The sequence below is a fragment of the Dicentrarchus labrax genome, unplaced genomic scaffold (assembly GCF_905237075.1).
Source record: "Dicentrarchus labrax unplaced genomic scaffold, dlabrax2021, whole genome shotgun sequence".
Taxonomy (NCBI): domain Eukaryota; kingdom Metazoa; phylum Chordata; class Actinopteri; family Moronidae; genus Dicentrarchus; species Dicentrarchus labrax.
The window spans coordinates 7,669,855-7,695,809 of NW_026136703.1; the positions used below are offsets into that span (position 1 = coordinate 7,669,855).

Genomic DNA, 25,955 nt, shown 5'->3' on the forward strand with positions numbered 1-25,955 from the left:
TCTGACATTTGACTTTTGTATTTTTCAGTTTTAGACATCACACTGAGAGCCTGTAGCCATGGATGGGCATGTTTCCAAAAACAATGAAAGCACTTTCCCCAGCTTTGTGGATCTGGATGATTTTCTTACCAAGCACAACTCGAACTTCATCTGGCTCCTCGTTGGTAAGTCTGTATCTTCACTGTGGGAAGAATATACAGGGTAACGCTGTACTCGGAGAGTCCGCCTACAGATAGTTTATGGAGTGTTAGTAACATTTGCTTTGTCTGTAGGTATTTATCAGATTAGCTAAAGAGCATATGTGACAATTCATGAACCCTTACCAAGATGTTAGGCCTAAACCTAACCAAACATGTATTTGTGAAACAGTTGAATTGTTGAATCTCAATTGCAGTGTTTTCTCTATGTTGAATTTGGAGCGGCGGCCCGCCGCTGTTAAATTTCTGCCGCCACGGTATCAGAAATGGGGCAGACGCACAATGTAGTCACGGTTGCCTTTTAAACGATCCTGCCGACATAATGCACCCCCGTTGGCTGCCGCTCACATTGCAATTTAACAACAAGTAGAACTATTCAGAGGTTATTGGGGCTGTCCAGTTTAACTCCACATACTGTTGTGTTGATGTAGCTTATTGTCAAAATGTTCGCTTTCTTCCAAGTCGACTATTAAACTAACAGCTCCACCAAAAACGTTTTAATTGGACAACGTTCAACTTTTCGGTTATCAACGGGGGGGGGCCCACTGCTAGAGGAAACACTGAATAGGCAACGCAAATGATGTCAAATGTTAACACAAAACAACTTCCTAAAGTGAAAAATAGTGAAAAACCATTGAAACTAAACAAACCACTGAGACAACCAATAAACGTGAATAACGCTGTCCCTCCACTGAGGAAATAACGGTAACACACGTGACGAGCAGCACACAGCTCTGCTTCACACCCGACAGCGACACGACTCTATCTGGTGGTTTGGCCCACTGGCCCAGTCTGCTTCCGTCACAGTAGCTTTATAGCAATCGTCCCGATTGCTGAACCACGGTAGGTGTGCCTGACCAGTCGGAGGGGTACCTTGAACAGGGCACAAGACAGCAGAGGAAAACATCCACACATAACAATACTCAATAAAAAACATGCTAAATAATAGTTCAGTATCAGGGGCATAGTAGAGGCTCTTTTGACAAAAAGATTTGAAAATGTGGTAAGCATGAGCAATTGTTTCAATATCAGTTTATGAGTTCTTTTGACGTGTGTGCAGTTATGTTAAATAAACTTTAGTTAAGTATGATAAAACCCTGTGATATTCTCTGTGATAAGTGTTTAAGATCTACTCTCATGAAAGATTTAAATCAGTTTGCTTTTAATTCTTTAATGAAGCTGACTGAATTAATATTTGATTGCAATTTAATTAAACTAAAATATGACAAATGATAGTTTCCAGTTATTGCTCAGTGCAGGTGCAGCTCTCAGTGGCTCACAGAATGAAGCTGCTGTTTTCTTTCTATTACTGAAACATCTTCAGGCTGAAAGAAATCTACTCTTTTGGGAAAAAGAAAATCAAACAAAAGCTTGTCGTGCAGCAGTAAAACCCAGCTGTAAGCTCAGATATGAAAGATTAAGTAGTTACTATATTAATTCCATTGGTATTGCTAGGTTACTTTTAAAAAAAAAAAAAAAAAAAAAAAAAATGAACACGCATTCGGGTGGAATTTATGAATTATAGCTTCCAAACCTATTGCTGGTGTGACTACCACTGTAAAGCTGCAGCCGTTTCTCTGCTGATGCCTCTGTGTTATGTCATGTCAGGAAAAATAGCATCTGGCACACTGCATTCAAAGGACCAGTCATTGTTTGTTGACTTTTATCAACAATATAATTCACATGTATAATTAACATGAGGCAAAATCAGCATTAATGATCATAATTGAAAGTTTAAAACTACTTTACTAATTCACAAACATCACTGATGTATACAAGCATCAGAAAACATAAAAAAAAATAATCTCTTTTACTTATTGTCTTGTAGTTTTCTTTGTATTAACAAACCTGTTGTGTTGTTGTCTTTCAGCTACCATTCTGTCCTGTGGATGGATCATCTATTTAACTTATTACAACTCCCGCAACATTGGCCTCATCCTCACCCTCATCATCAACAGACTCTACAAGGATGGCTACATTCATATTGGTGTGTGCATCAGGAGCTGTGTCACACAGTGATGAATAGAGAGGAGGAATGCTGCAGTTCAAGGCGTTAGCTCAGTCTGCTGAATATTTCATGATGAGCCGGCTTCTCTCAGTGATTATCTCCATAGAGCCTGAACAGCAAAGTGCAACCAACACCAGATTGAATTTCTCCACATAAACGACACATAACTTTATTTTTAAAGCACTTTGAGACCATAAATCCAAACGTAACTCATTTGTGAATAGTTTCTTCCCAAAACGCATCAGTTTTTTAACTAAAGAGTTCATTGTGTCAGGTGCTTGTGCTCTGTAATACAACCCAAATATTGTACTCACTTACCAAAAAAGAAGCCAGAGCATGTCATAGTGACGCCTGCTTTGTAATGAGACATGTTTGTACTGAAACTGAACAGATAATGTGGACAGAAACCTGCAGCTAGCTGGCTATGAGCAAATAGGAAGTGCATGAACAATTACCAAGGCAACATTAAGATTTAATTAGGAAAGCATGGCTCTCTTTGCCAACATGTGTCGCTACAAAGTGAGCAGTCACCCGTGCACCCGCTCATCTATTTTTAAAATTGTATTGATTTTCTTTCTTTTTTTTTCTTATTAATTGAATTGATTTAAAGATCTAAAGAGCCTGTTTCTCTGTCGAGGGCTGGCATTTGCAAAAAAAGCTTTGGAAGCACACAAAAGTTTGGAAAATAAGCAGAAGCACAGGAGCACAACCTTGATAACAAACAGTGTGCAATGTGTCAAGCAGGTTAGAACGCGCCTGAAGGCGTGTCTTCACAGGGAAGCGCTGACCAAAACAAGCAGCCAGTCAGAGGAAGAGTCAAAAATACCACAGACATGAAGAAGTGTCAGCCGGGATGACACCACTCTACTTGAACAGGTGTCAGGCTCAGGTGTTGTCACTCTCTCGGCACGCAATAATTGGAGCAGAGAAAGACATGTTATGTTATGTTATGAGCTGAAAAAAGGTTTAATGGTGGAAAATCGTGTTCAGTTTTCTTGCTCATTTTTCTCGCTCAGTGACAGACTCTGACCTACTTGTTGCACAATTAGATCCTAATTAAGATTATTTTCTTCTCAGTGATAAGAGCGAGACAAGGTGATTAAATATCCCAGCAACACTCAGTCTGTGTTTTTATTTTTACCAGAGCTTACACAACCTTCTAATTACATCTTTAGTTTGACGTTTTAATTAGCTGGTGTGTTGGCTCAAATTCAAACCGGTTTATATAACTTCATGTAACTTTATATGATGGAATTATGTACGCTCTAATGTCTCTGTAAAATGTGTCTGACCCCCCCCATACAGGCTCCTTCTCCTTCTCTGTACTGTCGGGCAAAGTCATGTTCAGAGATGTTTACTACATCAACCAGGACATGTCTATCAGGTAACCTGACCTTTGCTGCATCGTTTGCTTCTCCTCTCTTTCTCCAAATTCTTATAGCTTGCTTGCATAGTCGTTGATTTTTGTTTTCTCTGTCACAGGATACAGGATGGCTTCCTCATATTTCGTTGGTGGAAAATGTATAACCCGAAACAGAAACAGCATGGTGAGTAGATATTTGTTGACATAAGAACTTAGTTTGGTACTTTGTAATTATCCTGATAGTGTTAAATTCAACTTTAATAAACTTATTTCCCTTATTTGTGTGTCTAATAAATATATCAGTCCACCACAGGAAAACTTTATCTGTTTATGGGGAAATGCTGATTTGTTAGTATGTTTTTGTGTGTTGATGTATTTTAATATCGTCATATATTTAAAGCTCTCCAATCTATTTTTGACTATCAACATGCAACTGCTTTCTAAGTGAAGCTCTGAGTTTCCTCTCTGTGTCTTGTCATCAGACCCCAAGGCAGAGACCAGGCTTTACGTGACAGTTAACGGTTTTGAATTTCACGTCTACAACCGGACCGACCTCTACGCCCGACTGCAAGAGACCTTCGGACTGGAACCCACTCTCACAACACCCAAAAAAGATGAAGAGAGGGGACGAGAGGACAGAAACAAGACCCTAGAAAGGTACGATCAAGTGCTCTTGGAAAATCAAACTTCAACATTGATTTGAAGTTTGTTAAGTAGAAGATACCTAAAAATTTAATTTTAATCAGTAGAAGCCCCTTATTGCTGAGTACTCGCAGTATCTTGCTTTTTGAGTTTGGATGATATTAAATTATTGCTGGCTAAATTGCCTAATAAACAGATTTGAGCGATAGACAAAACTGCAACTGTTTGTTGTCACCAATTGCATCGGAAGTGTCAGCACAGCGGAGAGCCGTTGTCATTTCCCACTGACAGCCAAATGAATGGTACTGACTGGAAATGTAGCGCTTTTAAATTGACCGAACGTCTTCTGGTCCCCGTATAGTGTCAATATCAAAGCAGAGAGTCCAGACCCCACGTCATCTTGGCGCTCCCTCATTCCTGTCATCAAAGTTAACATCAGCACTGTAAGTACCTCACAAATTTGACAAAAATTGTATGGACTTTGGTCAGAGCTCCAAGAAAGGAAGCATGGTTCCACTTTTAGAAATTGCTTAAGAGCATTGTTAAGAGCAACTGGTGATTACGAACGGAGAAGAACATCGTTAAAGTTGATTGCGTTTGCTCTGCTGTAGGGTCGTCTGGCATTTGGGAACCACTACCTTCCCCAAACTCTGTGCGTGAACTTTGAAGATGCCTTCCTGACGTACGCAACAAAGCCTCCATCCAGCCACCTGGACCAGTACATGCACATTGTCAAAGGCTCGCTGGAGAACGTGCGCGTCATGCTGGTTCCCAGTCCACGCTACCTTGGCATGCAGAATGATGAGTAAGTTCAGAAAGCTGGGGTGTCGCTGTGAAATAACCCATTTGCAGAGGGTGGATACATTTGAGGGGTGATTTTCATATAAAAGCAATACCAAAGAGTTTAAATAATGCAGCAGAATTTTTGGTATTTATTTATTCAAAGCAATTTGTAAAAATTGTAAACATCATTTTTCAAGTTATGTCGCTGTCAGTTCGAAAACTATTTTGTTTAGAGATGTTGGAGATAAATCAATTGCCTGGAGAGTAATAACTTCAAAATCTACTCTGTCGCTCATTTTTTAAGCACATCATAGTGACCATAGAAGATGAGCTCATATACAGAAAATCATATATATAATAAATATATTTCAATTATTGAGTTTTTTTGCTTATAAAAATGGATGCTTTTAGATTGCTAAGTGTAGAAACTGCAGTCTTCTTTAATGTAAAAGCTGCTGGAATAAATAGAATAAAGATAAGGATGTATGTATCCGAATTTGACAATTTTAATGCCAAAAAAAAGGAAAAGGCATCCCTTTTTTCTTATATATTTTTTTTTTTTTTTACCTGTCAGGATTAATTGTACTGCTATAAGCTGTGATACCATTAACCATTATCTGCACTTCAGCTGAATGAAACGACATGGAGAGTAAATTCCGTTAACCCTCTGTGATTAAATACTCACTCTCAATAAAAACTTGGCAACTGTAACCCCTGGAAGAGCCATCAGTGATCTCGACATCCAACAGTCTTTGACATGTCTTAAAGCTTTACTGGAACATCCAGTGTGATGAGGGCTAATGCATTTATAAAATTGAGTGCCTTTATGCCAGATCGAGCTTCAATGTGGTCTGAATATTCAATTGATGGTTCGTTACCTTTTAGGCACCTGCTTACCTGCTGGGGCCCTACTAGGAATTATTTAGAATAAACTACAGGATTCTGCATAAAATCTGTACTTAACTGTGACCCTGTGGGTTTCTCATCTAGACCTCCCAGACTGATGGGTGAAGGCTTTGTTGTCATGCAGTCCAACGATGTTGACATCTACTATTACCAGGATGAACCTGGTAAGCTCATGCACGCATGCTCATACAGACACACACACGCATACAAAATCTAAGAATGTCAACCAGCAGAACTCACACTGCTGGGACAATACCAAAAAAAAATTATTTTCTTTGAAATAATATTCAGATTATTGGGACATTCTGTATTATGCTATACACCACGTTGGCTATTTGTTAAAGGAGCTGCAGTAAACTAGTTTTAAGATTATCTGCAGGGCTTTTAGTACATTTGTGTCTTTTTGTTCAGTAGTTGTGGTCAGAGCTGTCTAGAGCTTGAAATGTGTTTGTGTGTGCAGGTCTGGTGCCTGTGGAGCAGGAGAGTGGGGAGGAGGCAGAGACATGCAGTGAGGGCGATAAGCTTCAGGACCTGCCTCCATGTTGGGGTCTGGACATTGTCTGTGGAAAAGGAACTGATTTTAACTATGGCCCCTGGGCGGATCGTCAGAGGTGATCATGCACAACACACAAACTCTCTTATCGGAGAATTTCAACATGAAATCCCTTGGCATTTACTGACATCAAGTCTTAGCAGGTATTAAAACAGAAAACTGCACCATTACACAACCTCCTCTGTGAGCTTTTGGAGAACTGATTTTGGCAATTAAACTGAATTAAGATGGAAAACAACACCATTCTTGTATATTTTGCACGTACATGAGTGCTGTTCTGGTCTAGTGAGAGCCTTACAGCTTAAACCTTACAGCTTGGACAGCTTGGGCTTTAAAGTTAAGGTCTTTTATTTACACCTCCCTCAGGGATTGTCTGTGGAAGTTCTTCCTGCCGGCTGACTTCCAGGCCATGAACGTGACCGAGGTTGCCCAGCCAGGAAAACCCAGGCAGATCCAGGCCTTCGAGCTCCGCATGAACATCATCGCTGACGCCACCATCGATTTGCTTTTTACCAAAAACAGGGTGATTCTTGCTCTTGTGTGCTTTCTTCTCTCTCTCTTTTTTTCTTTCTTGCCAACCTCTGTGATCTGTCTTCCTCTCCCTGCTGCTCCCCTTGTCTTTGTCTTTATGACTCACCATGTTTTAGCTATTGATATTGGTTCATGTTTTATGCTTTTTCAAATTTTCATCCTCGAGCAGTGCAGGGTTTTTCACAAAGCTAAGTATGTGAAGTGCATACTAAACATCAACATAAATGCATGTTGAATAAAAACATAAAATGGCTCGAGTCAGGGAAGATTGTCATTTTATTACATCTTTTGAACACATTTTTGTTCAGTTTAGGTACCAATCTTGTATTTTTAAGGCAGTAAGGCAGCCTCTCTAATAATTTGACAGCATGTATGTCTTTTCTCTCTTCCTTTCTCTCCCCTCTCGCTCTGTCTCATCTCTGTTACTAGGAAACAAATGCCATCCATGTGAATGTAGGTGCCGGCTCTTACCTGGAAGTCAACATCCCCATGACTGTAGGAGAAAATGGTAAGTGCGTGTATCAAAGACCGGTAGACCAAAATGTCAGTATTTCAAGCAGTTGCTGCAGCAGATGTGTCACTGGCTTAAGGACAAATCTTGTTCATATTTATAAACATTCATATGCAGTTTTTCCATCATTTGGTAAGAAGCTCTTGCACTGACTAATGGCGGAACTACTCCCATACTTCAGGATGTCAAAAAAGTGAATTAAAGAGTCTTCAAGCTGGGCATAGCATGTTTTTATTTTATTTCTTTGCACTCAAATGTATTCTTTAATTTCTTTTTTTCAGAAGAATTGGGTTTTTTTTAATATCATTTAATCAAATTTTACACTTTATATTTAAAAACTATAGATACACTGTGTAACTAACTAATTAAAGTAGGTGAAATCTCTGCAGGCTGTGACTAAACTTTACTACATGAGACTCCATTGCATATGTTAAGGTGCCACATTCTCCACACCTTAAGTGAGGGTGAATTCAGTATTGATGCCCCCCCCCTCATTTCCATAATAAAACAACTGACCTCAGGGAATACTGACATTCTCAACACTGATCATTTGTGACATATGTATAGTCATTTATTGCACTGAGCTGATAATATTTTGTCAGTCATTTGTCAATGCTTCCCTCTGTCCTCAGGAACATAGTTAACATAAGTAGCTTTTCAAGTTTGCTGGTAAATTATATTATTTGGAAGAACTTAGCCCCAGCTCTGGGTTTTTTTAGAATTGATGACCGTGCCTTTACTGTCTCTCTTCTGCCCTCAGGCTACTCTCCTACCATCAAAGGCCAGCTGCTTCACGTGGACACCACCAGCAGCATGCAGTACAGGACTCTTCTGGAGGCTGAGATGCTGGCTGTAAGTAGCAGACAATTATACAAGACGCTTCTCAGTTGAGTTTGTGAACAGAAATTTGTAAAATCACTTCTCCATCGACTTAAAGTTGCAAAGGGAAAGTTTAGCAAATGCATAGTTAAATTTGAATACACATTGTAAAGTGCTCTGCTATCATGATTTTGAAATTGTGTTCTGCTATTCCAGTTTCACGTCATAGCCAGCTACCCCCGGGTGTGGAACATGCCTCAGTCGTGGCAGTGTGAGATTGAGGTGTACAAGGCCACCTACCACTTCATCTACGCCCAGAAAAACTTCTTCACTGGTATGATAATCATCAGATCAGATCATTAGCTTTTAGATAGCAAAATGTATGAAACTTCACAGGAAAACTTTCCATTTTTTCACTTAATCACTGTTCCTTCTTTCTTTTTTAGATCTGATCCAGGACTGGGCGAGTGACAGCGCCCCAGACATCTACTCCTTTGTGCCCTATTCCTGGAAGTTCAAGATCCTTTTCCACCAGTTTGAGATGATCTGGGCGGCGAACCAGCACAACTGGATTGACTGTTCCACCAAGCAGCAGGAGAATGGTAAGAAAGTTGCTCTTCTTCTCATCAAGCTGAATGAAATGTTTTCTACTTTAAAGCAAAAGTTTAAATGTAGATAAATATTTTTACTCAAGAAGTGTATTCATTACGACCAAAATTAAACACAAACCTGGTGGGAAAAAAAAATGTAATGTCTTTTCTATGTTTTTGATGGCAGTTAAATACTTAATACAGTAAATAATTAAAGGCACAGTAAGTAAGACAGAGGTGTTAATTAAAGCAGTAGAAATTCCATGTACGTTATCCATTATGCAATAAAGAAAAGAAGATGAAAAGAGACGGAGCTGATACAGAGAGAACACAAACATAACACTCTTTATTTTCTCAACAACCTACACTAATTACATTTACAGCAAATTAATCTAACAGGCCATTCACTTGGAAATGAATGATTTTGAAATACGTATACTAAAGATTCTAAAGTAAACTACTCAATACAACAGAACTTTATCAAACTAAAAGAAATAATATCTGCTATTAAGAGTGAAGCTACATAAAACCACATTGAATTTACAATAATAAAATTCTTCTATAATATATATATATAATTATAATTATAAGAATATAATTGAGTGATGCAGTGGTTTTACAGTTGTGCAGTGTAACAAATTAACATTGTATATGTTTGGCATTAGAATTAGCACGGCAGTCATGAAATAAATCGATAACTCAATGCCTCTTTAACACTGGATACTTTGACTCTATTAAGTCATGACATATTGTATAGTCTATACTCTTCTTAATCCCAGAGCAGGGCCGACTAATCAATTGCATTATTGATCCTCTATAGTGTACCTGGCAGCATGCGGCGAGACGCTCAATATAGACTTCACTTTGCCTTTCAATGAGTTTGTTCCAACCATCTGCCATACCCGCTTCAGCTTGAAGGTGAGTCATGCTTTAAGTGATCATGATTAGCTCTAAAAATAAATGTCTGTTCTTTTACTTGACTGTAATTGTCAGGTTTCTTTCTACCTGGAAAATGTTCCTACAGATGTATCACTGCACATACGGCATATTTTCATGTCATTGGTTAGGTGCTGATGTTTGAGATTCAGATGTTTTTTCTATGTGCCCATACTGTAGATGTGAACACTTTGACACCAGCTATGAATATGTGTGGGTGCACACACATATATGTTCTTTGTCCTCCTCAGGCGGAGGATACAGACATGCGACTGTCCCTGCCAGAGTGCCACCCAAGCCGCTACCCCCTCCTCACCCTGGCCAAACACTACCAGAACGTCAAGCTGCCCCCAGACATGTTCATGCCAGGGGAGAACCAAAGTGCCCCTCCCCCCAAGCCCACCAAGTCCCGCTGGAGGAACATCACCCACGCAGAGTGAGTTAAACCTGGGAATTATTTCTCTCTAGTTGTGGGCAAAAAGTGAGTGTGTTAGCAAAGAGCAGGATGATTCATCGTTGTAACACTGACTCTCATCAGAGCTTAGGTAGAAGGAAATCGCCATGGTAGTAGGTGGTAATTTCAAGTGAGTTAGTTCAATAGTTGCCTTTTCTGTTGGTTTTAAGCGAAGTGTAATTTGATTGTTTGAATTGTGCTCTGTTCGGACAAGATTCTGTTACAGCATCCTCAGTTGTGTGAAAAATGTTAAAGAAACTAACTTTTAAATTTTTTCGATATCCCACATTTAAGATATAGAGAAGACATATAAACTCTGTCTTTTCTTGCACCAGTGATGTCATACCTGTGATGTGTTTTTAAACTTAGACCCTTTATTATGTGTAGAAATGTTCTAGATCCATCTTACTCTACAGCCCTTTTGGAGAATGTTGCAAACCACATTGTAGGCACAATCCTGAAGGTCAGTGGAAGTTTAGAGAGCTGCCGGAGAACCTTTGCTAGTTGGGTAGCAATGTATAGTGCACTCTGTACATAATAACTCAACATCCAGATCATTTATTATGTATAACCCAGAGCCAGACTATACTGATGTAGCACTGCGAGAGACCCACTTACCCCCTGGGAGGTTACGATCGAATCCTGTCTGGACTGGTGCACTCTGTGCTGCAGAGAAATCAGGCGCGACCCATTTGCCGTCTCTTCGCCTCTCCTGTATGTCCTCGGCCCTCGGTTCATAAAGCGAACGATGAACTGGAAAATCCACTTGAAATGATGATAAACTCAGCATTATGACTGTCTGCTGAGCGCACATGTTTTTCTTCCTTACATCAGAGCCGGCTGGGTGGATTGCTGGAGTGTGCCCAACTTCTTGCTCATCATTGAATACACCTGGCACCCCATTTATCCCCAGAAGGCTGATGAGCAACTCAAACAGTCGTGTAAGCTCACTGCTCTCGTATCAATTCTTTGTTGTCCGCTCTAAAGCAACCCATAAGGCTGTGCAAGAAATGTTAACTAAAAATCTTTTCTCAGTCACCTTACCTAATGTCTTACCACCCTGTTTTACATAATGTTGTCTAACCTGCCTGTGATTCGTGTCTGAAGTGTCCGAGATGGAAGAATCCATGCTGTCAGCTCTGCGTCCCCCAGAACACACCTCGGTACCCCACAATGCCCAGCCACGCTACACCTCCACGTCTGCTTCAGCTGCCCACACCCGGGTGCCCGCTGACCCCTCGGAGCTACCCCCCGACAGGCTTCACGTTGAGATGGAGATGTCCCCAGATTCTCAAATCATCCTCTACGGGCCTTTGCTCCGAGCACTGATTTCCATCAAGGTACAGCTCTAGATGTTGTTGACATAGTTGCAGTTAATGTAATCAGTAGTTCAGTTTAATAGTGAGCATGCTCAGTGTAGTTTTTGGATTAATAATGAAAGCACCATAAATTAATTGGTCTAATGAGTCAGTCTACAAGTCTACAATTTATTAAACAGCTCATTTATCTAACCTCCCTTTCATCTGTCGTCACAGGAAAATTATTTTGGCGAGGACGACATGTACACAGACTTTGAGGAGGCAGTATCCAGCCCTGTGTTGTCCACATGCACCTCTTCGGGGCTCGGTTGGTCTCCTCTGGGGATGGAAGACAGCGAACAGAAGGGAACCTCAGACATCCATCCACTGGACCTGCGCCCTTGGGACATCACTGTGTACATCAACCTCTACAAAGTCCATGGCCGACTGCCAATGGTAAAACCGATAACTGCCAGTAGTTCAGTGTAGTGGTTTGGGGGAGAGAGAGAGAGAGAGGGAGAGAGAGAGGGGGAGAGAGAGGGGGAGAGAGAGGGGGAGAGAGAGAGAGAGAGAGAGAGAGAGAGAGTATAAGTATAATCAAAGATGATATTCAGTACACTGTGAAATGCAAATGATGAAACTGCACTAATGTATGTATGCAAGCTGTGCACTAGAGACATGAAAATAAAAAATATGTATAATATAAATATAATGCATGTAAATAGATAAAAAATGTCAAGAAACTTTATGCAATTTACAAAAGAAGAGAACACATGAGAAAAGTATGGCGGTATGTAAGCAGATTGTACACAGTCAGCATTCAAGTAAAGAGTGTAGATATACATTTAAGTCAACTTTATTAACAATAATTTGTTTCCTGGCTTGCACAGAATCATTTTTTGATTCAAACCTGCCAGCCATGCCTTTTTTGAGTGAATGTGTGTTTATGTTTATGAAAACAGCTTGATGCATGAGCCCACATGTTTTCTTGCTTTTTTTCGGTGCCTCCAGCACTGCAGCAGCGAGGGTCCCGAAGGTCCATCCGGCTTCCTGGAGCGGCTGTGTTTTGAGATGAAAAAGGGTTACAAGGAGACGATGCTTCAGCTGCTCCTGTCTCCCATTCACATCTTCCTCAGTGACAACTACCAGGTCAGAAACACAACTAAACGTGCCTGGTGTGATGTGCTGCATAATTTGGCAGTCATTGCCTATTTTTAGAGTTTATCTGTAGGAAATCACTTAAGAAAAAGATCCAGATGCAGGTAGAAGCAGCTGAAATCACACAAAATGATTCTGATTTTAATTTGGAAGTGTATGCAAGAGCAGTGTAATCTGGCTCAACAATACAAACTTAAACTATTTGGCTCTTCTCAGGGGTAAACATGCTAAACAATTCATACAAAAACAACTACTCTTTAATCTGGTAACTGAAGGTATGACTCAGTCTTTACAAAATAACCTGAATAAAGCTTGCAGGTCGGTGTTGCATAATGTGAAACATGCTTTTCACCAGCCACATGTTTGCATAAGCACCTGTGTGTTGTATAACCACACAGATTTTCTAATCTTTAGCTTTAGTTGGATCCCATTTGCTGCTCAGAGTGAATATCTTTGTATAATCCCTGACAAAGAATGTGTAGCTTTCGTCTCTCTCCTCCGGTGAGATAACAAGCTCTAATCTATGGCACGTGCAGGGATACTATGGAATTAATTTTACTTTAGCTGAACCTGAAATTTTCTTCATGTTCAGTTTCTGTCAGTTAATCAACACTTTACAAAGCAGTGATGTAAGATTAAAAACGTATGTGAGAAAATATATGTGTGTGCGACTCCGTTCTTTTGCCTACAGCGTCCCACAGCGGACGGGGTGTTGAGGGACGGCCACCTGAGTCTGTCTGGCCTGCAGATGAGGGCCCATGCCATGTTCTCCGCTCAGGGTCTCCCCCTGGGAAGTGACACGCTGGAGTATGCCTGGCTCATCGACATGCAGGCTGGGGGGCTCACCGGCAGGGTCACTCTTCCACAGGTGAGTGTGTTTGATTAGTTAAAGTAAAGGGGTGTTTTGGAATGTGGAGGCGATAAATGTGTGCAGTCTTAGATTACGATTATGTCATAGTTCTTCAGGTCAGCGGAGTAGGTGTGACTGTGGTAAAGTACTATTCAAAATGTGTTTTCTGTTCAGTGTAATACAACACAATACCTTTTGTAATTTGTAATGTTAAGTTTTTGTGAAGACTGTATCAGGATGATTGATAATGTTTGATGTTGTAGCTTGTGGTGGTGTTATATTCAATTTTATTCGGTTGTTTTAATGTTTTCTTTTTTCTTTGTCCACCCACACAGTGACAATTTTTACTCTTGTTTTTTAATCCAGTTTTTTTAATTTTCCCTTACTGTAAATATATTTATTGATTTTTTTTTTTTTTTTGAAGTGCTAATTTTGTGTGTTTGTGATTATTAGGTGGCCAGTATCATAGAGTGGGCTGAGAATTTTCTCTTCCACGGGGTTTCCAGAGAGTTCCAGCTGGAACAACCCAAGCCCTCCGTCATCTGCCAGCATGGCGCTGACCGTCGCATCTGTGATGCCAAGGTACAAACGGACGGTATACAGTGAAATGCTGCACAAGGTCTGGGCATCATTTTTCCCAGTTTCACTGTCATGGCTGTCTAGTTAGCAGCTGTGTCTGTCTGAATCTCATGCTTGAAGCTACTAAATTAGCTCATCATGGCTGAAGGCTTTCTTTTTGTGTGTGAGATTTGAATGTTGGTCAGAACTGCAAATGGCATTAGATAATAAAAACAGACCACTGTGGCCACCTTCTCTAATGATGCATGACTCACAAAGGTAAACTTTTACACAGCTGTAGAAACGGAACAAGAGCTTCTAACACACAGCTATTGATTTACTCACAGCCGCCATATATCGCATACCTACGCAACACCATGATGTGTGAAATAACGTGGAGAGAAAACAAGTCTGTTTGACAAAATGTCTTGTTTGTATGCGAATACTAACAAGGATATTTTTAAAAACTGCGCCTGAGGGCCCTCATTTGTTTCTGACAACTGAGCAGCTGTGGCTACAGGCTCTGTTATGGTATGTAAAGCACAGCCAGACTAAATTGGAGATGGTTTCCTTGCAAGCACTGAAAAGTTTCTGGTTGTCTTTCAGATGAGCTGCCTGCCAGGTCACTGTCGCACATCAGAGGAAGTGAAGTACACCATGACCCGACTGGCCATGGATGGAGTTGACCTCTTCATTGTGGAGCATGGCTGTGCTGCTAACATCAAGGTAATTAGCAACAACTTTTTCTCGTTTACCTGTCAGTTTATACATTTTTCATGTCATGTGTTATAAAGAGCTAACGTTTTTCCTGTCTTTTTCCCTCCTCAGACGGCTATCATCCGCGTAGCCAACTGCAACCTCCACAACCAGGCAGTGGGGGAGGGCATCAGCGCCGTGGTGCAAGACGTAAACATCCGACAGTACATTGAACAGCAGCAGCACAGCGAGGCGACCAGGCTACAGCCGGCCGGACAAGGTCAAGGTCCGGGTCAGCCGCTGGGTCTCGGTCAGCCCCCTTTGCTGCGACGCTCTGTCTGGCTGGAGGCAGGTTCGGTCAACCTGAACCTCATCACAGCAGACATTGCCCTGGCCGCTGACCACCCAGCCAAATGTGAAGTTCAGCGGCATTTTCTGGAGCTACATGATGCTCAGACCAAAAGGTACACACTGCAGTCTGTCAAATCTACTTTTCCAAGCACTTCTCACATTGTGTGTGTGTGTGTGTGGGTGTGGGTGTGTGGGTGTGTGTGTGGTGTGTGTGGGGGTGTGTGTGTGTGGGTGTGTGTGGGTGTGTGTGTGTGGGTGTGTGTGGGTGTGTGTGGGTGTGTGTGTGTGGTGTGTGTGTGTGTGTGTGTGTGTGTGTGTGTGTGTGTGTGTGTGTGTGTGTGTGTGTGTGTGTGTGTGTGTGTGTGTGTGTGTGTGTGTGTGTGTGTGTAGAAAGGATTCCTACATTTGTCACACCTCTGTATGATGAGTCACTGACACAGTCATGTTCAGCTCATAATGTCAAGCACATATATTAAAGCAAAACCAGATTGATTATTCTCTTGTCGTATACAGTGATCCAGCTCATGATATGTGATAATCAGCGGCAGACTGGCCAACTACTGTGATAATAGATTCAACATAATAATTCAAGATCTCATTAAAGGTCTGCAGGAAACCATTATCAGTTTCTTGTCTAGCTCTAAATTGGACCTGATCTTTCTTATTACTTTAGATAAAAGCTAATGTATGTGTGTTATGAGAAATGGTAATGGTATATATTCAGGGTTCTGGGAGTGTATGCTAATGCAGAACCAAATTCTGGAAACTTAAAAGAACAAAAATAAATGATGATCAGAGTGAGATAGTGAAGTGAGATAATAAGTCCCCCCTCCGCTGTTTTTAAGCCTACAAGCCAACAAGCATGTTTTAGAAGTCGATCGTGGTTCAATTTGGAACTTGTACAAGAGTGATGTAGAACCTTGAAGCCACCAGTGTGCATACACTGATGGTGTTTTTCCACCAAATTAACTCTAGTTAGTTCAAGATTCTGGGAACCTTGTTGCTATCTAGCGAACCATCCCACGTTTCCACCAGTTATGAGCAGAACCATTGTAATCGGGGATATGTCATCAACAGAAGGTGTTGCACAATAACGTGTAGAACATGACACACCCGCTTTGGTTCCCATTGAAAACCCTGCTGTTGTTTTGGTTCTAATTGGGAACCAACTTTTCAGGTTCTGAAACAATTAATTTTTGTTTTTTTTAACACACATAAACTAGGTGCGTCAAATGGAACAGAGCTAGTTCCCTGATGGTGGAAATAGCCTATAAGAATGGACTTTACAGTGAAGGAGGAGACATCTTGGAACATCCAACAGGAAAAATTTTAGAAAGTTTTGCCTATTCATATATATTCAGGAATTTTTAATGAGGTAGAAGGAGTAGATGCCTGTTTTGTTTTTTTTTAACATTTGATCTGCAAGTGTCTGGTATTCCTGAAAGAATGGACAAACTCTTGTAATCTCTACAAGTGTCATGTCTGTTTTTATTTGCTGCATTGGTCATCATTCTATTTGATCATCTCTCACCTTTCCTGTTTTCTCCTAAGACTCTGGTTTCTATGGCCAGAAGATGCTGGTATTCGCAACAAGCGCAGCAGGAACCGTTGTGGCTGCCTTGGAGGCTGCAGGTTCTTTGGAGGTACGAACATGGGGCTGGACTTCTTCAAGCTTGAAGAGCTGACACCCTCCTCCTCATCGGCGTTCTCTTCTTCCAGCACTGAGTCAGACATGTCTTATGGGCAGTCTTTGCTACAGCCAGGGGAGTGGATTATTACCAAGGAAACACCCAAAGTGGATGGTATGGATTTGCATAGATTTAATATACATTTCCTCATTTCCTTTTTTTTCCCCAGAGTTGCTTGAGGGTTTTTTTTGCGGATCACAAGAAAAAATTAAGAAAAGTTAAAATCCACAATGTTTAATTTATTACTAAAACAGCTTTGCTTCCTATACAGAGACCCCTGGGAGTAAGACTAGGTCTTTTTTTATTCAGGGGTTAATTACAGGAGAATGTTATACATTATATGGTAGTATATCAAGCTTTTTATCGTTATCTTGTCTACCTAATCGACCATCTTAGTGGTGTGACCAGCTCCCTATGAAATACACAGTGTATGTAAAACTCTGATACAAGACAAAAATGTCTGGAAGAATCCGCTATTACTAAACCAAATATGTGTTTTTTCAGGGAGAGTTGTGGGACTGAAGACGGATACACACTCGCCGTGCCTGCCTCCTGAGCTGCCTGAGAGGCGTGGTCAGCAACACCTCAGTCTTCAGGTGCCCCAACGCTCCCACAGCTCTGCCTCCTCCTCTGAAGAAAATAGTTCCTCGAGTGCTGCTTTGCCCTTGCTGGCTGGAGAGAGGGACACTCCCTCACCAAGCACAGAGGAACGCATGTTCCCCATGAATGGCAAAAGCCCTGCTGAGTGAGTAACATTCAAAACATCAGTCTGTTGTCTGAATACTATAAGTTACATATGTGATGTATTTTGGAAAAAAAGCATTTAGGAAACACAAGCAGGATTTTCAGCCTGGGTGTATTTACTTATTTTCTCCTCTTTCTGTGCAGCACCCTAGGGGAGGTCCCAGAGGTCTCGCCAGTGTCACCCAACAGCTCCCAGGACCGGTCCTCAGTGCGCTCACCCCTTTGCTCCCCTCTCAAGCGCCAGTCCTCTGTCCACTCAGGTCGATTGGGCAGCACCAAGAGCCTGTCAGCTGCCGTCTTCACCGACAAGCCTCCGCCAGTTCTGTCTGGAGGCGTCCAGTTCAGCAGCGAGGTTTCCCGCAGTGACGAAAATGTCCTGGATTCGCCGCGTCAGCGCAGGAGCTATGGCTCGTTTCCCTTTACACCTTCTGCGGACTCTAACACGTTCCATCAGTACCGCTCTGCAGACTCCAGCATGTCTGTGGCCGACAGCGAGGCCTATTTCTCTGCTGCTGAGGACTTTGAGCCAATCAGCAGCGCCGATGAGGGTCCAGGAACATACCCAGGCCGCAAGAAGAAGAGGAGGCAGCAGATGCAGCAGCCACAGCAGCCCCCATATCACATGGAGAACTACAGGTCAGCTTAGATGATGTACTTAGAAAATTGAGCGTGGAAGTGACTTTAGAAGTGAAGCATGGCTTCAGTGAAACTCACAAAAGTTCTCAAAGTTGAAGAGTTTGAAAATTTAAAAGGAGAATGGGTGGTTGGTCAGATCAAGTACAAGGTTAAGATCAGGATTAAGGCGACGGTAGAGTCGAGACAGCTCACAGCTCTCAGTAACATCAAAGAGTCTCTCGTTTCTCATCTGTAAGAGCAGATGAATTAATGACCCATCTAGCAAGTTCTGACCTTGCCAGATTGCTTGCAGTGTTACCCTTTTAAATAATGTTAAAGGGGCCATTCTGAAGGAGTTTTGATTCATGATTTACATTTTAAGGCTGTGATGTATGCTGCCGTTAGATTTTTTTTTTATTAAGTGTCTCCAATTTGTCAGTTCCCTTTAAGGATGTTACTGGGAAATCGTCATTGGAAACTGTTTAGGAAAGGACAGGCAAAAAATACTTGGTTGGTGACTGGATGAACTCTGTCTATCACAGGCGAACTTCAACCAATCAGATCTACAAACCATATTACGTAATCAGACTCGAAGTCAGTCAGGAGATGTGCTAAAACATCTTTTCCATTACGAAAAGCCTGACATGTCTTTGTTTGCTCTTCTTTCAATGAAGAAATGCTCTCCAGTTCTGATATATCTGATGCTAGCAGCATCTACTCTAACCTCTACGGGAGTCGCTATAAATCACAATTTTAATATTTTACAAAATAAGATAAAAAAAACCCAACTATATTCCAACTATTTAAATAGAGCAATATAATATATATATATATATATATATATATATATATATATATATATATATTGCCTTTTCTCTGTTTCATGGTAGCTGGAGTTACAGGCATATAATTTAGAAACCTTTTTCCTTTTGAGCAGAAAAAACAAATGTATTGGAGTTACTGTAACAACGAGCTCTGTAACACTATTTTGATTGGAAGGAAAAACAGGCAGTAAACAATTCCGTCTAACTTCTGATGACTCACACTGACATTTGCAGCGATTGTAAAATGTATGTGGCACAATATGCAGGAATACATTAACAATGTTATGACATTTTTTATGTTTGATACGCAAAAAGTTTTGCATTTCATCGTGTTAAGCAACTTGCCCCAAAGCTTAACGCGTTGCAGCTTTCATTTATTACTTTGATTCAGTTGTGCGAGGGCACATGTGATGTAAAAGGGTTGTAGCAAATGAGATGTTTGATCCATGGGCAGCCACTTACAGCTGGTGTGTTTTGCAAATTGGATTTCGGTCTTGTTCTACAGCCACCTTGTCATTTTTCTATTACCCACAATGTTCTCACATTGATTTCAGCACGCTTTTTGATTGATACAGCCCCCACACAAACACAAATAATCAATTCTGTTTCATGAAAGGTTTCAATTGGCACAAGCCAATGAAAACAAGACTAAATTCAAGAAAATAAAACTATATACATCTATATACTATAGATTTTGTTCAGCAGGAGGTTAATGTCGACATTGTTTACATGACCGAGTGATTTTTGCTATAACTGGCTTAAATATTCATTTTCATGTGATGCCCATGTGTAAATATTTTGACTCTGCCCGCAGCCGGAGCTCCATCTACCACAGTGTCGAGGGTCCCCTCACCTACGTTCTCAATGGGGAGCTGATCACTGAGCCACGTCCCCTGCCCCTGCCCCCAATGCTCCCGCCGTTGCCGCAACAGCCCCTACCCAGCCACACGTCTCAGGCCTCCTTCGTCTCGGCCCTGGCCATGGAGGAGGAGAGCTCAGTGGAGGCGGAGAAGACAGCTGAACCTGGCCCTGTGACCCGCCAGCCCCACGTCATGGCGTGCTACCAGAGCTACCTAGCCCACTACCAGGTAAGGCCTTTCACAATTGTCCATGTATATAGTGATATAAATACTTGTATCTGCTTTGTGTTATTTAAAAAACATATAAAAACAGTGCTGAGCCTGAAACCGCACTGTTGCCTTGCCTGTTAATTAATTTTCACCGTTATGACGTCCAATTAAAACACTCCTTACTTCACCTCTGCCAGGTCTCAAATTGGTCTGTCAAGCAGCCAACCAATAAGAGGACCTCCAAGTCTTCTCTGCATCGCCCCCTAGATTTGGACACGCCCACCAGCGAGGAAAGCTCTGGCTCCTTTGACCAGCTCTCTGTCCCAAGCTTTAAGGTCTTTGACAACTAAATACCAGTCAAGTTATTGAGTCCTTCAACATGTAATACTGTAGTTAAACTCTCCACTAACTATAGTTGACTATGTTGTCTTTGTATTTGCTGTTAAAATGGTTAAACAGTATCCATCTCTAAAACACCCAATACATCAGTTTGGAGGTGTAACATTTTCCTTTATGTTACAGGTGATAAAGCAGGGCCTCTCAGCCAGCTCTCTACTGGACAGGGGAGTTCAACTGATGGGAGAGAGCAACAGGTATTTGTTGTTTTCAGCCTTCTTACCCAATAAATTTATAGTAAAAAAAAAAACATCACCCAACAGCATCCAAGTGATGTACTGCCTCACACTGTTTTTTCAAGTGGCAACCACAAGTAGCTGTGTTTTGTATTATTTATACATAACTGATGATCCCGAGGTTGTCTCTTTGTTCCTCCACAGTACACCATATACCCCACTGGATAAGCGGGCGATGGAGAACACAGATGAGGAGACGACGACAGATGACTGGACTCTGGAGCAGCCTTTAGCTCAGACCAGGACCACTGCCATCGTGGAGGTGAAGGGAGCCATCAATGTTGTGCTCACGCCCCTTGTGGCCGAATCCCTGGACAGGTAATAACTATAGCTGTGTGTGTGTGTGTGCGTGCGTGTGTGTGTGTGTGTGTGTGTGTGTGTGTGTGTGTGTGCGTGTGTGTGTGTTAATAATGTTTTTGCTCCGCGGCTTTATTGACCACATCCCCCCTTAAAACGCGGTTTTCGATCTGAGTTTGAAAAATCTGATTAGATAAAATGAAATAACTTGTCCTTCTTTCTCACACTGCACATTTTTAGTTAAGGTTTTTTTATTTTGTAGCCTGGAGCTAAGATTTGACCTTAAGCCATTTTAATCTCTATGCACGCTGCATCTGGATCTAAAATTCTGCTGACAGTGCTTCAGAGTCTGAGCTCGCTCTTGGTTATCTACCATTGTGAATCTTTTAGTTTGCCAAAAGGCTAATAGTGCTGCCTTTACGACGGTCTTACAAGCGTTTAGCAGTGTGGAGGGAAACTGTAGCTCGAACATTGGCTAGACATAGACATACTAAATTTGATTATACTTGAAAAGGGCAATTTTTATATCTAAATCTTGGTGTTTTACAGATATAAACTAAATAAAACTATATTTATAACCTTGTGATTTTTGGGGGGTTTATTACAGCTGTCTGTCTGTTTGGTGTCTTTCAGGTACATCGAGTCCATGGTCCACTTTGCCAGTATCCGTCATCCTGCTGCCATTCTGGATGACCTGCATGGGAAAGTCCTCAATGAAGCCTATCAGATCAGCAAGTCCACAGTCACTGAGTCTGTAAGTACAAAAATGCATACAGCAGAGCAATATAGCTTGATATGTTAATCATTTTTATAATTTATATTTATATTTTGAATGTTGACATACAGCTAAATATTGAGTGTTATTAAGCTTTGATTCTTCAAATCTATCAGTCAATTATTAAAGTTTCTATTCTAAATGTTTTTGAGTTTCCCAATTAAAAAGTGTCTGTGTTACCCAATGACTGTTTTGGATCTGGATCCACACAGAGCCAAACAGCCAAGCAGGAGCACAAGCTGTCCAAGACGGAGGGCACGACCCCTGGCTCCCTCAACATCTCCCATGGCCAGACAGACCTGTCCGTCAAACCGGATAATGTGAAAATCAAGGGCCTCCAAGCCAACGTCTCTATCCCCAAGGTAAGAGCCATGACCCCGAATAATGAGAGGCCAGCAGCGTTCCTCAAACTGTGCTTTGACCGAGAGAGGTTCGAGAGACAGCGCAGAATCATGAGCGTTGCTTTAGATCACTTTACATTTGAACAATGAATAAACAATGCGCTCAGCTTTTGTGTAGAATAATGATGGTGGGTCAGTTTATTAAGCCATACAACTATGGAATGTGGCCTGTACTATCAAAACTATTTCTTTGTTTATTTAACTGAATGGAAGTTAATGTGTTTTTACACTAAAAAATTGAGTGGATACAGAATACAGTTTTCTCATTTGTTACTATTACAATATTGATTTTTCTGTTACCCTCTGTATATCTTCATATAGAAAAATACCAAGAAAGACTTACATTTGAGAAAAATAGCCTCACACACAGTTTTACTAATCTGTTTATTACCGTATTCATCCCTGTAGAGCAATAATTTGTCTTTTTAAAGAGCTTCTTGTGGGCCATCGCTATTATTTATGTTCATAGCACAATTTATTTTTAAACAATATTTTATAGCAAAGTGGGTTTAGTTCAGTTTGGTTTACTTGTGTTTTTTGTTGTGTTTTCCCCTCCCGCAGGTGAACCTATGCCTCCTGCAAGCTTCTGTAGAGGAGGGCTCACCGTCCTGCTCCAATAAGTGCGTCACACATGTGTCTCTTGTGGCGTTGTGCTTCGACAGGATTGCCACCCAGTTCAGAATGAACAGGTAATGCATCGACTACTCCTCATGTCACTGTTTTTGTCTGTACAATGACTAACCTTTTTGGAATTTATGTGCTCAGGGCAAATATACCTGCTTTACATGCTTTATTGTCATTTTAGTCATTTTAGTCAATAGTAGGTAGGGTTGTAATCTTTGGAAATAATTAACTTAAAGAACTCAGATTTTATTCCACAACAGACTCCACAACAGCAGCCAAGCTCAAATAAAAACACACATTTCCTTCCTGCTCTTTACAGGGGTATTGTAGAGGAGACACCCAACACCACAGAACATGGCCGGCCATCGGTCATGTTAGAGAAGTACGCCTCGGCCACCAAGATGCAGCCTCAGTCTTCTGGCTCGCTGCGCTCCAACGCCGGCATTGAGAAAGGCAAAGAGATCGCCGCCAGGCTCAACATCCACCGCATCCACAGCCAGCTGCGAGGCCTCGACTCCACAGGTTTGTTCAGGATAATGACAGCCCGGTTTGATCCCTTGTGCCACTTTTTGAAGTGGTTCACTGACCTTTTAGATAACCGACAACCTCTTTGTTAATATGCTGCACGAGTTGTCCCCAGACAGTGTGAAAAAGCCCTTCCTTGACCTACAGTAGCAAGCAAAAGTATTTAGACCACTTGACTTTTTGCACATTTTGTGCATCATAAAGTTATTTTAAAATGCTTCTTTTTTGAGATTCCTCCTGATGCACTTTTCTGTCCTATTGCAGTAAAGTTTATAAACAGTTATGTTGTTTCTTCTCTTTTCGTAGACATTGGCACGTGTGCCATCACAGCAATCCCTTTTGAGAAGTCCAAAGTGCTGTTTGGCCTAGAGGAACTGGAAGAGTTTTCACTGGTGGATGAAACCGATGCCCAGGCCACAGCGGGCGATCTCGGCCGTTCCACGGCGTCTCTGGAGAAATGGGGCTGGATTATGTTTGAATGTGGCATTGAGAACCTCACAGTCAAAGGTTAAACATCCCAAACTCTCTGAGCACAAGTCATCACGTAAATTGAAACTCAAGGATATGAAAAACTCAAAGATGAGTTGTACCAAGAAGGATGTACGGAATTTGTGTACTGATTTATGAATGTAATACACTTTGTGTTTCAGGGGGCCGTCAGTCAGGAGCCATCCTTTATAATTCATTTGGTGTGATGGGACGTTCAGACACTGGGGGGAAGACGGGTATGTCTAAGTCCAATGGCTCGACAGGCTCTCAGACAGGCAGTGGTTACAGCACCGACGTCTCTGATGACAACCTCCCGCACGATGCTATCAGCCCTTCCTCCGATGTGAATGAACACTCGGACTCAGACGACCAGGTGACTGCTCCAGCTGCTGTGAAGTGGCAAATATTTTTTGTGTTCAGGTTAAAGAAACTACGTAAAATCTACTTCAACCTTATCCAAACCTTAAACTCTGCATTATTTACTTCAGCTTCAAAATTCTTGCCATGAAAATGGAGTGTCATAGCCATAGAAAAAGTGTGTGAGGACAAAATGAATTCTCTGAAAGACGATTTCTTCATCTGCACCTGTTACTGAAAAAACATGTCACAGAAAGTGCAGGTAGATGTGATCTTCTTGACAGAGAATTAAAGCTCTAATGTGCCAGTGTGAATCAAAATTTCTTTTTCATTTTCATTTTCAGATTTTTCATTCTGCAAACATGCAAATGTCACTGCCTGTAGCCAGTCTTTGATTCAGATTTGAGTAAATGTCGTGCTCACACAAAATTAGTTCATTAAGGTTCAGATGTGTATTAAAACAATTACATCTACTCAAAATAATCAGCTAAAGCCTGATCAGAATGAGAAGAAAGACATTAAAAGTCATCAGACTAGGGGATATTCATTCTGATCTTGAAAATAAGTCATGATGGCAAATCAAAGTTGTATTCAGGATGAAAGTGATGAGTTGTGGCTCCAGAGCTGCCGTACTAGAACTCCTTCCCACAGGTCGCTCTTATCCACCAGTTAAACTCGGTTCTCTTTTGCTCTGTAGGATGAAGGGGTGGAGTCAGACGACCTGAAGAAAGACCTCCCCCTCATGCCCCCGCCTCCTGACTCCAGCAGCATGAAACTAACCATCAGGGAAATCTGGTTCAGTTTTGCTGCTCCCACTAATGTGCGTTCACCTTCACAGGCCATCTCCAGGTATGACTCCACTCATATATATGGACCTCTTTACACATAATTAGTTTATGATTTGTGCTAAAACTGCACAAATAAGATAATACATAGTTAAAGGGAAATTCTGGTATATTTTAAACGTATAAATGTATAAACTTGAACTTCCCTCGGGATAAAGTATAATCTATCTATCTATCTATCTATCTATCTATCTATCTATCTATCTATCTATCTATCTATCTATCTATCTATCTATCTATCTATCTATCTATCTATCTATCTATCTATCTATCTATCTATCTATCTATCTATCTATCTATCTATCTATCTATCTATCTATCTTAAATGTTTCTCTGTGGGTTGTGCTAATGCGTCACCTATGCGCGAAACAAAAACATCTTTAAGTCTGACTAGGTAAACATAGAAAGTAGCCACCTATAATAGTCATTATGGCTAACTGCATAGGGTTCTAGGGCACATATGCGAAATGAGCCCTTTTCAGACCAAGTTCAGACAAAAAGCAACCACATTTCACCATCCTGTGACTGCAGTACTGCAAGCTCACTACTCTTTCACTTTTAATACCAGTGGTGTGAAGGTGATATAGTGTGATAAGTACAATATTATCTGTTGGAGAGGGTTTTTTTTATGAGAATCCTCTCTTGGGTGCCCCTGGCAATGGTTGTCAACCCTTGTCAACTTTGCTGCTGATGCAGACTTGTCAGCCTCTCAGGTCATCAAACTTACCAAACCTGCAAGTATATTCTGAGTTTTAAGTTTTCTTATAACTCAACTAACCAAGTGCACAATGTACCTGGTGTCTGCGGTGGAGAATAAGGCCACAAATATTAATTTTTAACCATTGTGAGAGAAAAAATGGCAAAA

At 41.2% G+C, this 25,955-nt stretch overlaps 1 protein-coding gene across 1 annotated transcript in view; it reads left to right on the plus strand.

Moving 5' to 3' along the window:
* kiaa1109 (KIAA1109 ortholog) overlaps nt 1–25,955 on the plus strand; it is a 69,376-nt gene that overhangs the window by 3,620 nt on the left and 39,801 nt on the right. The window contains exons 2-39 of the mRNA XM_051390282.1: nt 29–164; nt 2,068–2,184; nt 3,511–3,589; nt 3,688–3,752; nt 4,051–4,225; nt 4,572–4,653; nt 4,822–5,015; nt 5,984–6,063; nt 6,360–6,510; nt 6,819–6,975; nt 7,413–7,491; nt 8,255–8,346; nt 8,530–8,647; nt 8,760–8,915; nt 9,724–9,821; nt 10,091–10,275; nt 11,128–11,234; nt 11,401–11,633; nt 11,829–12,047; nt 12,603–12,740; nt 13,441–13,617; nt 14,053–14,181; nt 14,764–14,883; nt 14,986–15,317; nt 16,756–17,006; nt 17,397–17,637; nt 17,781–18,272; nt 19,890–20,163; nt 20,343–20,480; nt 20,668–20,738; nt 20,922–21,095; nt 21,708–21,828; nt 22,062–22,211; nt 22,812–22,939; nt 23,194–23,396; nt 23,706–23,906; nt 24,050–24,261; nt 24,943–25,094. Coding sequence (XP_051246242.1) covers nt 59–164; nt 2,068–2,184; nt 3,511–3,589; nt 3,688–3,752; nt 4,051–4,225; nt 4,572–4,653; nt 4,822–5,015; nt 5,984–6,063; nt 6,360–6,510; nt 6,819–6,975; nt 7,413–7,491; nt 8,255–8,346; nt 8,530–8,647; nt 8,760–8,915; nt 9,724–9,821; nt 10,091–10,275; nt 11,128–11,234; nt 11,401–11,633; nt 11,829–12,047; nt 12,603–12,740; nt 13,441–13,617; nt 14,053–14,181; nt 14,764–14,883; nt 14,986–15,317; nt 16,756–17,006; nt 17,397–17,637; nt 17,781–18,272; nt 19,890–20,163; nt 20,343–20,480; nt 20,668–20,738; nt 20,922–21,095; nt 21,708–21,828; nt 22,062–22,211; nt 22,812–22,939; nt 23,194–23,396; nt 23,706–23,906; nt 24,050–24,261; nt 24,943–25,094 — 6,197 coding nt within the window. The 5' untranslated portion in view covers nt 29–58. The remainder of the gene's footprint in view (nt 1–28; nt 165–2,067; nt 2,185–3,510; nt 3,590–3,687; nt 3,753–4,050; nt 4,226–4,571; nt 4,654–4,821; nt 5,016–5,983; nt 6,064–6,359; nt 6,511–6,818; nt 6,976–7,412; nt 7,492–8,254; nt 8,347–8,529; nt 8,648–8,759; nt 8,916–9,723; nt 9,822–10,090; nt 10,276–11,127; nt 11,235–11,400; nt 11,634–11,828; nt 12,048–12,602; nt 12,741–13,440; nt 13,618–14,052; nt 14,182–14,763; nt 14,884–14,985; nt 15,318–16,755; nt 17,007–17,396; nt 17,638–17,780; nt 18,273–19,889; nt 20,164–20,342; nt 20,481–20,667; nt 20,739–20,921; nt 21,096–21,707; nt 21,829–22,061; nt 22,212–22,811; nt 22,940–23,193; nt 23,397–23,705; nt 23,907–24,049; nt 24,262–24,942; nt 25,095–25,955) is intronic.